The sequence below is a fragment of the Calidris pugnax genome, unplaced genomic scaffold, assembly GCF_001431845.1.
Source record: "Calidris pugnax isolate Ruff unplaced genomic scaffold, ASM143184v1 scaffold49, whole genome shotgun sequence".
In the NCBI taxonomy this organism is placed as follows: domain Eukaryota; kingdom Metazoa; phylum Chordata; class Aves; order Charadriiformes; family Scolopacidae; genus Calidris; species Calidris pugnax.
Genome location: NW_015090798.1, coordinates 570,639 through 584,282, shown reverse-complemented (window position 1 = coordinate 584,282; position 13,644 = coordinate 570,639). Strand labels below are relative to the sequence as shown.

The window sequence follows — 13,644 nt, the reverse complement described above, 5'->3', positions numbered from 1 at the left end:
AAAAATTATTATTGGAAATACATCGCTTTCATCTATTGCATCATAATGAAATATGAAGAGAGGAATAAAAAGAAAAATGTGTATTTTGTGTGCTCGCCGAGCCTCTGAGAACTCTTCTGTGTTATAAAGCCAAAATGAAAACAGCGAGATGGCAGGGGGAGCAAAGCAACCACTTCCATTTGTCATGTCAGTGCGCACAGAAAAAAAGGGAAGAAATCAATTGATTTTCAGGAACATGAGAGGTGCCACTGACAGTATATTGTGAGAGAAGATCTACATTCTCTAATTTTATGCCTAACAGTAGCTTTGCCTTTTAATATCCTTCTTGATGGTAGATTTGGGCTCAGATAACCAAAGAAAATGTTAGTCACCACCTGAGTGTGGCAAACTGAAGCAACAATGCTTTTAAACGGGGATGATCTAACCAGTTACCTTGGCTTTGATGACAGAGGTGTGCATTTAGTCCCCAGCAGTTACCACGGGGCTAACTGTTCACAGGTTTCAACCTCTTTGTGTTATTTGGCAACGTTTCGCACACATGCAGAATAGACAGAAACTGAATTTAATAATGGACTTAAATGACAAAGTCATTAAAACCGGAATTAATTCTCTGTAGGCAGTAAGAAACATGAGATCAGATTTAAGAACATCTAAGAAAATTTAATTTCAGCTTCCACTCTAAAGAGGAGGAAAATTTACTGGCTAACTTAATGCTGCCTACTTACTGTTGCTTTGTAGATTTTCAGCTTGAAAAAAAAACCACACACTTTTGGCTTTACATTGTAAAATACTATTACGTGCTATCTGAATAGTACAGGTCTTGCCAGTGATTACAGATCTTACGAGAACCACAAGCAGACTCCACCAAAGTGTCTTTCAAATTAGGAGAACGCATGGCCCTTATGTGCTATGTAATTCATATTATTACATATTAACTCTATCTATTTCCAATTGCTTCAACACTGAGACTTAATTCCTGCAAAGCAAGACTGAAGTCTTGGATGATTTTAAAGTTAGATTGTGTTAGTTATAACACAAATAATTATAACATCTCAAATGAAGTAAATGATCAGGCCAAATAAAAGTGCTTGGGCTCCCTGCCCCAAAGTTCAACAGTAAATGTCATCTGAGATTAAGTACAGAAAAACAGAATTCAAAAGAGTGAGTTAATGTACAGTGAGCAGAGGAGTTAAAATTGAGGCCCACAGATATGAGCTGTATTCTTACTGCTGTGGCCAAGTGATTTGAACAGAGCCCAGAAGGATAAGAGGAACCAGCATTCTAAAGCCGAGTTTATTTCAGACAAACAGAAACTGGACAATTAGATGCATTATTATCCTCCAGGAGCTTTGAAAAAATACCTGAAAGGACAAAACCTGAATTTATCAGTCGACTTAATTTTCTTTTCAGCTTCCACTGCAATGAAAGGGAAAAATAACCGGCTAACACTGGCAGTGGTTTAATTCCTCTCCCACCCTCTTTTGGCTACCTCTAGCAGAACAGTGCCTCTTCACAAACTGAGGTAGAATTTCCTACAGCAGACAAGCAAATTTCAAATAAAGCTAACTATGAATTTCTTGGGGGAAAGGAGGGAAAGGTGGAATGGAGAAGGAGAAGAACCTATGAAGACACTAAAGCTTAAATTTCAAACAATTGTAAATTAATGTTTTCAATAAAATACAGCTTGAGATTGACCTTTCACGTGAGTTGAGAAAATAATTCATTTGCTATTTTAATATGAACCTAGAATCTAAATCAGCAATCAGTTTTAATTCAAATATGCAGAACGGATGACCCTTTTTTCTTTATTTAGCATAATAACATACCTTTAAGTGGATCATGCTCTGCTCTCATAATGTCAATAAGGGAGTTTTCCAAAGAGTGCATATTCAGACTGTCATACATTCTATTTCGATCCTAAAAGAGAACAAAATCCTTAGTATTGGAATACAAATTCTGTACTTTTTAACAGGAATCTTGATAGGAAGACAAGGCTGTATGCTCAGACACTGTGGAGATGGACAACGATACAAAAGCTTAAGGCACCTTAATTTATTAACAGTAAGTTTAATATAGCATCCAAATATAAAACTCGACATGCCCTGTGAAAAACTCTTCCCTGCACACACTTCAATAGCCTGTGATCACCCGATTCCTTAGAGGATCTGCTTGAATCAGTGCTAGTGATCCACAGCAGAGTTTTCAGCATTAGGCTGTTTAATGAACGTCTGTGAGAGCTCAACTTAATTTCATGCAGGAGCTAAATAGTGAGTAAGGTGGAGAACAGTCACCTTATATGACAAAAAGCATTTTCTTAGTGCTTGGCTATGTACTTTACATGGGCCCTGCCCCTCCTGGCTTCTGAGGGACTCATCTGAGACACTTTGCACACAAAGACTTGAGTTACAGTTAAAGGTTGGAAAATTAAAGCTAAACTATGAAAAAAAAACATCACAAAGCTTACTAATACATTACTAGCCTTACAGAGAGCAATTTTGTTGTACATGAAGATTAAGACGTTACCATAATGTCTCACAAATATTTTTCACTGAAAGTAATAAAAAATTATTGTAACAAATCACAAATGTTTTAACTGATTTTATGCCCAACTAAGACACTTTCTCCCATGTTTTGTAATATACCCAAGTTACGGAGACAGAAAAAAAGATGACTTCTAACTTTTTTGGTGTTTCTGGAATAACTTCAGAGACTGAAAATAGTTTGCATAAAAGCTTAATGTCTTCTACTTTCAAGGCTTCTGGCTGGACTGTATTGCACTTAAAGGAATCCTGTAATCATGCCTTAATTTTCCTGTTGTCTCCTCTCTGGTTGCACTGTAGTATTTCAACAGAGTAGGATGAAATACACCACACACATCCCACAACCATTAATATTCACTCAAGATGCAGCCATCAACTTAGTACATATATAATGGGGACAGAAGGTACCTGACCCATGCTCACTGTGCCTTTCCATGACAGTTTAGCAGAATATAGATTAATTATAAACTATGTCCCTCAGCAAGCAGGTATTCTTCATGTTCAGGGTTTGAAAACGCAAGCTTTGAAATACAGGTTTACTAAGAGTCAGAAACTGTGACTTATCAACAGCTTTGCAAAACAAGCCATGATGAAACCAAGATTTTACTTTCACCTTTCTTAGAAACTTTAGTCTACTTGATAAAAAGTTGGGATGAAGAGGGACAAGCCTTTTTTTCAGTTCTCCCTCCCTCAAACAGCTATAAAGGGCTTCTTGTTGGGTAAGGATCTGCCATGCTTATTTGGTCAGATCCTTTTATTTTCTTTTTGGAAGCCCTTTGATAATTTTAATGATAAATTAAAAGAACAGGTTCCTCCTGTCTCCTGCCATGTCTCAGACCAAACGCCACTGACACTTTGCGAGGTGATCTTCAACCCAGTTTGAGTGCCAACAAGTTGCCAGTCCTATTTTAGCTCACAGCAGCCTTATTTTGGGACTGGTTGGCTTTCGTTCAATTCTTTACCTGTCCTGAGAAGGAGCAGAATGAAACTGAAGTGACTAATCTGCTTCCATGCCCTTGCAGGTTTATTTCTCAATAGCACAATGAGAAGAACCTGCTTACCACAGCAAACCTGCTTTCTATAGAAGGTGTGAGCAGTGACAAAGCTGGATCTGTTCCTTGCTGTGCCCTAGCATTCAGAAGGGTTTTTTTAATGACGTCTTAAATTCAGCTGAAGCCAGTACTTAGTAGATATTAAGTGGTTTTGCAAAAACCAAAGCTAAGTAAACAGAAAACATGCTTTGCTACATCTTTGCTACAACTAGTATTGGTAATAACTGGACTGAACTGTACATGTGACACTTTATTTTTGTTACAGCCTTATTTATTTGTCTTATTTATTTTTTGATCATTGCTATATACACAGATGTTGAGATAACACATGACTATCTGGCAAATGGTCATTACTACAGGCTTAACTTTGCTCTGGAGAGCAGAAGGCTGTAAAAAAGGGCTCCATCATAGTTAAATCCTAAAGCTGACCTACTTGGTCATGGATCTTACAGAGAAATGGAAAAGTAAAGCATATAACAGGTGTTTGTGATTCATTCGTAAACTGCTCCAGTGGTTGACACGGCACAATGACTGTAACTTCACCCTTGCATCATTCTGTTTTGCAAGTTCTGTGTGTTCAAAGTGAAAGGTCTTGGGCTGCTGGAAGCAGAAGAAATAAACTTTTCCCATCCCCTTTACACCTTAGAAAGCTCATGTCTATAAAGCTGAAAAATAAAGAGGTTTGTTTCTTTGAATTTTATTGCTTTATTTCTGGCAGTGGAAACATGCAATAGGCATGCACCATACAATAAAAAAATGTTGTGAATGCACTACAGTAAAGCAGGATTTAAATATGGGAATGGTGTTCTGCTTACTGCCCACAGTACACTCTGCACTTTTAAGTCTGGGTAACACCCAGACGCTCCAAACTTGTAACATCTACTCCAATTCACACTGATGAACTATATACTAATGAAGCAACATTATCTGAAAATTATCTCAAAAGGATTAAGTCATTCTTTTGGTACAAGGTTCATTTTAAACCTTTGTGCAACTTTATAAAGTTTATAATGCAATTATAATGCTTTATAATGCTAAACCACTGCTTTGTGCTCCCCAAATAACGTACATCGTATCTTTAAGAGCATAGTTATCTTCTATGCAAATATGAAGCTTTCATTTCAAAGCAGAACTTAAAAAGCAGTTCAATAATGTAGGTCACATCAGCAAAGATTTTCTAGAAAGTTCTGCTGTAGAAAAAATATCCACAATGGTTTAGGAGATGGTTCCACTGTGACATGCTGTACTCAATCAGAAAGCTTCCACTGTGTTTTTCCTCAGTCTTTGGGAAAAGCACAAAAAGTATTACCACTGAACATGAGTGTTTTAGATAGTCCCAAGAATTAGGACTATTTCCACATGCATGGAAAACAATCTGTAGTTTCATTCTTTCATCATGGTTGATAAGCAGCTATCTTCTAAAACAACCTTTAAAACAACATGGAAATAGGCCCAAGAATTAGAACTATTTCCATGTTGTTTTAAAGGTAGTTCCAGGTTGTTTTAGAAGATAGCTGCTTATCAACCGTGTTGAAATAACGAAACTAAAGACAATCAGTAATACAAAGGCACTGATACATGAAGCATAGATGCTAATACAAGTTTTGTATCATCCTAACTCCAAAAGCCCCTTTTGTCAAGGCTGAATTCCTGTAAAATACTTCACGTTTCCCTCACCTCTGCGGCTCATCAGTCCTGTGCTAAGAAGCAAGTGAACTCTTGCTGTGTCAGAAGGTCCATCTATCAGTGGAATGTCACAACATAATGCCAGTTTTCTCCCCAGAGCCGACAGTCAACTTCTCCCAAGCACTACAAATTCTCACGCTTGCTTCTTGTTTCTTTTTAACTGTATAAACGTCTGAATCCTACTTGATCTACCTTTCCAATACCAGAATTCTGGTGAATTGTAGTATGAATTCAGCAATCATAGACAGCAGAACTGAAAACACTTAAGATTCAAAGGTATATGGCTAAGTGACAAATTGTCTCCTCAATTTAGAACTTAGGTAAGAAAGTTTAGAGAAAATTGATAATTATTTCTGAATTTTTACCAATTTACACGATCTAGGAGAAGCATGAAGTACCTTACCCGTAGAATACAGTTAGTGCTAGAAGGACGCTTTGAGGACATCACGCAAAATTCATCCTCAGAGCACACATTTCAGAAGTCCTCCCCCCATATGGCTAAACGTGGGATGAATGGGAGGGGGGCAGCTTTCCCTGAAGAGCAAGTTTCAACATGGAATTTGTTGGACAAATCATTTTTCTTGGCACAATCTATTTAGGACTTCTAAATATACCCATGCAATTTATGCAAAGATTATCCTGTTTCAGCATTTGCAGAAAGCCAGTGCACTCACATCTCAAAGCTTAAATACTGTCATTTATGCATAAAGCATATACAAGGACAAAAACTATTAAACATTGAATACAATTTTGCTATTCTTTAACTACAAACAGTAAAAATAGATGTTCGTAGTTAAGAAGTTAAACAACTTTGAATTTTGGACACATGCTTCAAATTACTGCTCTGTACAACTACTTGAATTAAAAAATTAAACTTCTAACACAGATATTAAATTTAGTAAATGCAAGTATCCTTAAAATATACTCCTTTACACATCCCTTTATCTTCTAAAGAAAAGCAGCACTATCCAATGGAGGCTGGGAGAATGTAACAGTCATAAAGCTCCTAGTCAGTTTTGAATACAGTCTTAGCTGGCTGCTGAGAGTCTGTAGCTGTGACCTTGCTGAATTAAGTGAATTTTTAAAAATTTCAATTAAAGAAACCTTTTTTTAAAAATCACTTCCCAAACTCAAACGTTAACAAGTTCCACTTTTTCACCTTAAAACTGATATGAATAAAAATGTGATTTAAGACTAGAAAGTTGACAGCTGATTTAATAATAAAGTAATCACAGACTTTTAAAAGTACCCAAATATAGTATTCTGTGTTAATGTTAGCAGTAATAACCTGACAATTAAGTACATTATGTATTCTAAAATATCCTCTTTGCTAACATCCAAACTTCAAGTCGTTCTCATTTTAGTGAAGACATACTATAATCATAAGCCCCTTGTTGAAACCATAACTAGTGTAAATGAGAAACTTAATATGAAAACCTACAACAACTACAATTTTAGTTCTATAAAAAAAGCAAGGAGGAAGCCTTAAAGTAGACACATGAAATTGCTTGGTTACTTTCCACAGTGTCATTAGTGGTAAAGATGAACTATAATATCTGGTAGACATCTGTGAACAGTCAACCTGACAACAAAAGTGTTTTAAAGTTAAAGTGACACAATCTGCTGTGTAAGCTAGCTAAATTGAGCCTAAAATGCACCAAGAACAGGTTCTGTGGCAAAGACACACCTACTTCCCAACTACATAAGCATTTAAAAACAAACAAAAAAGTCCCAACAGCAAGTACTGTATCCATACTTGAGCACTTCAGCTCAAGAACACACATTCGTGAGCTGGAAACAAACCAGGCACATCATGGAGATGATTCAAGGCTTGGCAAGATTGATTTATGAGGCAAATCTAGAAGTACATTAATAGCGTCAACAATATACCTAAAGGAACAACCAGACATTTAAAGGGGAAGTTGTTATTCAAGTTTTGGGTTTGTTTGGTTTTTTGGGATTTTTTTGTGGTTTTTTTACCCTCGTCACACCCACCCACCCAAATCTAGAAATATCTATGAAGTATTGAGTACTTAAATGCAAACACATCGGACCATACACTAAATGTACTTTTCGATAGATCTTAAGTGAGAATGTATTAATTTTAACTTAGAGAACAATTGTGCTTTTGCAGACAGAAGGAGCTGGGATACGCTACTTAGTATATACCTCACTGCTATACTATCACCGCTGCTAAAAATTGTGTTGACTTTTCCTGACTGGTTTTGACTTGCATTAATAGAATGAGTTGTGTAACTGAAGCAAATTTTAACAGCAGGAGAGAATTTTAAGTTCATAAAAACATTTGTATGGTAAGGCCCACGAGCTTTCTGCCAATTGATACTTTTGAATCATTTATCCGCGCAGCTCCCAATGCTATTCTTTCAAAAGTCTCGATCCTGAAGTCAAAAGTATGGCAATAGACCATTTTATCCAGATATAGAGATCCCCAGTACGGTCCTCAGATGCAAGTATCTGGTTTGGTATGTTATTTAATTAGCCTCAGGTAATCAATATACTGTATTAAAAATCCCCAAGAAGCTGTTCTGTTGCAGGTATTGCCCAAGTGGAAATAAACTGGTAAAGCCTGATTTATAAATCAGTGTTTGGACAATTACACTGGTCTGAAGACCAAGAGAACTTAGCAGCTAGATACTGCCAATGCCTTCAGGTTCAGTGTGAATTGCCAAACACTCAGGACTTCTGAAGAAACAGGCCACCTATTTAGGAGTCTAAATATGGCATCAAGAACACAACTTTAGCAACTTGCTCTTCATCTAATATTGACTTGTATGTGTTTCATCTAGATTAGCCATTTACACTGTTAAGGTACATTTATTAAACTCATTAAAATCTCATACTGAGAACCTGAAATCCTCTGAATGGATGCAATGGTAAGACAGAAGCAATGTGACAGCAGTTTAAATTAAATATCTAAAACAAATACCTGTTGTGATGTACAATCTTAAAACTCATTTTGCTGTGCAAGTGTTTTGTTTTCTTTGAAAACTTTAACACATTTCAAAAATAAATAGAAAAAGAAAAAATTGTGCATTCGTGAGAGATGGTGCCTCACCATACGAATTTCCCAGCTGGAGAGCTATATTCAAACGTAGAATAATGAGGCTCAGCTTTTGGGACCACAAACATTGCACGTACTGTTTGTTTGAACAAACAGGAAGGACAAATCAAGGTGAAAAAACACCCGGACATGCAGTGTATTTCCTTAACTCAAAGGGACGCAGAGACAAAATTCATATTCATAGAATCCAGTGCTTTCACTAGAATGGAAGCAGTTAAATGTTGAAGTGTATAACACTGAAGTGTGTTATTTAACTGCTATAATAGGCTTTAGGAAGCTTTTTTGCAGGATATTAAGAAACAGTAACCTTGCAATCAAAACAGGGTTAGCAGACACTGCAATTAAAAAAAATAGTTTAGAAATGGTTAATTATTTTCCTCATCTAAAGAACATAAATGAAAAAAATCAATATACAAAATACTGATTTCTATGCTTGCGTTTTGGCCACAGAAGCGCCTGAAGCATTTTTTGGGGGAGGAAAAACACAGCATCTGGGATTATAAATATATTTTTAGCTTTGTGCCCTATACGATTTTTTTTTTTTGTACTTTAGATCAGGGAATACGAGAGAATATTCATACTGTTTAAGTGCCTAAACTGGAATCCCAGGGGCTGCATATGGTCCATGATGCCAGGTATGTTCTTCTAGAGAATTAGATTATCTAAATAAGGAGCCTAGATTCTCTCCAAGGAGAGGGAAATAGGCTCCTCAATTAAATGCTTAAGTTAGATGGTATGAATACCTGACGAGACTTCTAACTGTTCTTTACCAATTCTGGTACAAGGCAACAATCCCTTTCCTATATGAAGCACCTATAATGGTGCAAGCATTGTGGCAGAACCTAAACTTGTAGATGTGATTTTGTCTATGAAAGAACTTTAATTGATGTAGTTTGTGTTATCTTAAGAAACTCAGGGAGGAAAAAAAGCTTCTGATAGTGAGTCACATAAGAAAACTTTGGCTATTGGCTTAATTTGCTCCTGTTTAAATCAATGTTGCCATGATGTTTAACTACCTTTATTTAAAAGCAAAACAAAAAGTCTTGAACTTTGGAACATTCCCCTGAGAGATGTCCTTCATAACTGCTGTAAGCAAAAGCAGCTTTGCCGTAACTAATGTGGCCACTGCGAATTCAACTTCACATGGGACATGTTTCAATCCTAACGATGAAATATAGAAAAATCTACTTTCATCCCTGTAAGTAATACATGTAATTACTTATTCAGTTATCAGTAGTGACATTCATTGTCACTGGCATATTAGTTTAATGCCAAGAAACTTTATTTTCATCGGAATTTATGTCAGTTCCATACCAGGGACCATCCATCAAGGCAAACTTTATTCAAAAGAATAAAGAAGTTTCATGGAAGGGGAAGACTTTGAATTTGTACGCGATTCCTCTGCGGCTTATCTCGTTTGCATCAGGTGCATGATTTACAGAAACTGGATGAGCAGCTGACACTGCTGAACGCCACTCAGACTCACCAAAAAATACACAGCATTTTTAAAAATGGCAGCAGAACATTAATGATCTACAGAAAGTTAGTCAGTGAGGACGCTGGCTTTTCCGAGCTGTTTTCATTTGCTGAGCTTGAGCTGGATATAGAGTTTGGAAGAGATGTGATTTATCCCCACTATACAAAATGATTACTGTGGCTAAAACAAAGATGCGTGATCACGCGGAAAAGGACCCTGCAAAACTGTGAATGATGCAGGATGTGCTCAACACAAATGCTAAGATGAGTTTGTTCTGCGGAAGCCTGGAAGAAATAGGTGACTTCTACATACGTGTAAATGCTTTCATACAGGACTTACCAAACGGCACAAAATTTAAATTACTGCTATTTTTTACCATCTTTTGCAATTGCTACTGTATCTTTAAGAATCCTCAATCTAAATACCTCAGCCTTTTATGGAAAGAGACAAGCACAGTACAAATTAGCAAGATGGGTGTTTGACAGCATCGCAATTGCCAACACAAGCCCTGATGAAAAGAAGCGTGAGCTCCAAGCTCTATTTAACTTTTTCATTGTGACTTGCAAAATGTAACAGTCATCACAAGGAATTAACCATATAACAATAGCATAATAACTGAAAAATAAGAACATGATTTCAGTGTAGCAAAGCAATTTATGGAAACATCTAGTGTTTCCACAACAGCAGTAGATAACACTGCAACCTTTTAAAGAACAGCGTTTTTACTGTGTCCTGCAACTATGACTTTATACATATAAGGGAGACTTAAGCATAGATAGATCTACAGCATAAATACAGGTAGACAAACAGGTCTATTTAATTGGTGACTCTGGTGCTCACAGGTAAGACCAAGAACAATTAAGCGTGCCCACCTTCTCCCTCTGACCTTCTCTCTTCAAAAAAACCAAGCAACCCTAAACTGAAACATTCATGTAATGTATTATAAAGTTAAATTGGAAGAATTTTTTTCCACCCTACTGGATAGGAATGGTTTAGGTTATAGTTGGAATGCACAAGACACTTGTTTAGACATAAAACGAATTAATCTGTATTAGATGACTGCTGTAGGAGCTTCTGAGAGTTCAAAGTAACTGACTTGTGAGGCGTATTGAATGACCACGTATATACACAGCTTGTGCTCAGCTGCATATGAATTCCGATGTATACGTCACTGCAGTTTCAACGTATGAGGGCATTAATATTTTTAACCCCTGTTCCTTGGGCTAACATTCCCAGGAGACATTTTGGTGTTTACTTTCAACTATCCTTGGAGCCCTCCACCACACAGCATTACCCATCTGTAACCTGTTTTCCTGAACAGATCAGGTTGAATACACAAAGAATAGCACCTTTTTTTCCCCCCTATCTTTCCACCCCCCCCAAAAAAAAATATTCAACTTATGATATTATATTCCAACTAGGAAGGCTACTTAGTGGAACAGGCCTTCACAGTAGAGGCAAATCCTCTTAAGTTTTCAGGTCCAACACGTACCCTTGGAGCAGAATTTAGGTTATGTCCAGAAGTCAGCATTAGCCTGAAGAATACTGCAGAGCACCAGAGCTCACCTGGACACAGTCGGGACGTGGCCTCTTGTGCCAAATGGAACTCCACCAGCAAAATGGTAAGAAAAATTGGAACTCTAGTGGGAAATCTGGTCCCAGGGAGCAGCCTTTTGCCACTATTACAGCTACAGAAGGATTAGCTTGCTAATTGATGCAAATACAGCTGTACAAACTCAAATATGGTCGCAATTAAGACAAATGAAACTCTAGGTTACTCTGTGTGAAACCTAACAAAACCCAACTATAATAGCCTTATGTGGAGATAAAGAAACATTCTAATAATTTTCTCTTCATATTATCTTGTTTAGTTTTACTAGAATATAGTAGCTCAGTGTGAGATAAAAACAAAGCCGACGGAGTTGTAACAAAAATTAAAGATTGTACAGAATTAGTGCCATAATCTGCTTTCTATTTTAAATGCATCCTTTCTAAAATAAGTTGCCCAAGCTTTTTTTTTTTTTTAAATCACAACCCAACCTACACAAGAACTATAAATTGTTGAATGGCAACTGAGACTGGGATCCAAAATGAAGATCTCCACTAACAAAAAAATGTTTCGACTAAAGACTCTAGGAAGGAATGGGAAAAATAGCATTTTACCAAAAAGTAACTGAGGCTAAAGGTAAGTAACTTACCTAAAGTCACATAAAATGTCACTGATAAAATTCAGAGATGAACCTGGATCTTTAGTTCTAAGATATATTCTCCTGTTTAACACTTCTAAATCACAGGGCTTCCAGACAAAACATAACATAAAAGTTGCTAGAATGCAGAGGAAAAAAATCTCACTAACATGAGAATGTCGACCTAGAATATCAGTAAAAGACAAGCGTGACAAAGGCTCAAAGCCATCTACAAAAGTAAAAAAACGTACATACAGGGACAAATGAACAAAAAACCCCCGAGTTTTAAAGGGCTTTATAAGAATATGAGTGTTACCACAGGCAGAAAGCATGTGCTGGATTAAACTTATTTTGCTGTATTGGTGCATCAGCGGCTACAGTTTCTATCTTTCTTGACGGTCAATATTCTTAATGAAGCGAGACAACCATATATCGCTGAATACACTAAAAACGTTTGGGTTAGTTGCAATTTAGGACGAAAAGTAATAGGGAAATACACAATTTTCCAACCAAGTATCAGGGCTGTCACCACCATTTAATTCTCCTTTAAAGTGAATAAAGCCAAAACGCTAAGCAAGACTACGAACGCCCCGGTTACACACCATCCTTACCTGCAAAGGAAGGAGAGTATTACTGTTGTTGTCAGTTCGGAAAACATTATCTTCAATCCACGATTTTGGTGTCAGTGACGGAGTGGAGCGAGTAAATTTAGGAGGAGCTATGACATTACCAGAAAAGGGCTTCTTCAAAGGAGAGATCTGGTTCATAGTTCCTGGAATTCCCATGTTTCCAGTTCTACGATGGTCTCTGCCATGCATTCCTCCCCAGGATATATTTCCTGTGCTCCAGCCGCTACTCTGATTGCTCCAGGGCGACTGCTTCAGAAGAGGCTAAAAAGAGAAATTCATTTATATTACTTGGAAAATACTTGAAATGTCTTTTGACTTAAAAAAAAACCAACCCCAAAACAAAAAACCGAAACAACAAAAAATAAAACAACCAACCACCAAGTAATCACTGCACAGAGATTTCTATAAACCACTCTTTCCTGATAACATGTAAATTAATTATTGAGGCAAGGAAGAAAACACGGCATCATTAAAAAAAACATAAATGTAATTCCCACTTCCCCATAAATCCTCCCCAAAACACGCAGTGGTTGTGCAAGCAATTTAGATTATCATTTGAGTAATTGGTAGCATTCGTTAAAGCTGAGCAGTAGAACAATTCCAGGGTGTATAACCCACGTTACAAAAAACCCTGAGAGACCATTTTATCATACATTACTTGATATTATATGGTGAGGTCTCTGCAAAAATAACAGAAGAATTTAAATTTTAAAAATCATTATTAAAATAATTATTATTCTACTATTCATAATTATTTCTACTCAGTGTGGAGCAGTATTTCACTACAGTGAGTAGAAATTTAAAAATTAAAATTCAGATGGCAGATTGATTTATTTTTCTCCCAGTATTTTGAGTATCATTGTCTCTGTATTACCATATAAGAGCAAAAAGAGCACTGATTACTGTACAGAGAATCTGTTTGAAGGAGCTATCTTAACATTTCCACATTAAAATGCATTATTCTGAAGCCACTGCTCAAGTATTTCTGAAGT

The 13,644-nt window shown here is 36.7% G+C and overlaps 1 protein-coding gene across 1 annotated transcript in view; it reads right to left on the bottom strand.

The window, feature by feature from the left end:
- CPEB2 (cytoplasmic polyadenylation element binding protein 2) overlaps positions 1-13,644 on the bottom strand; it is a 56,740-nt gene that overhangs the window by 39,609 nt on the left and 3,487 nt on the right. Inside the window, exons 2-3 of the mRNA XM_014937038.1 lie at positions 12,635-12,913; positions 1,827-1,917 (exon numbers count right to left, since the gene is read on the bottom strand). Of these exons, the coding sequence (XP_014792524.1) occupies positions 1,827-1,917; positions 12,635-12,913 (370 nt within the window). The remainder of the gene's footprint in view (positions 1-1,826; positions 1,918-12,634; positions 12,914-13,644) is intronic.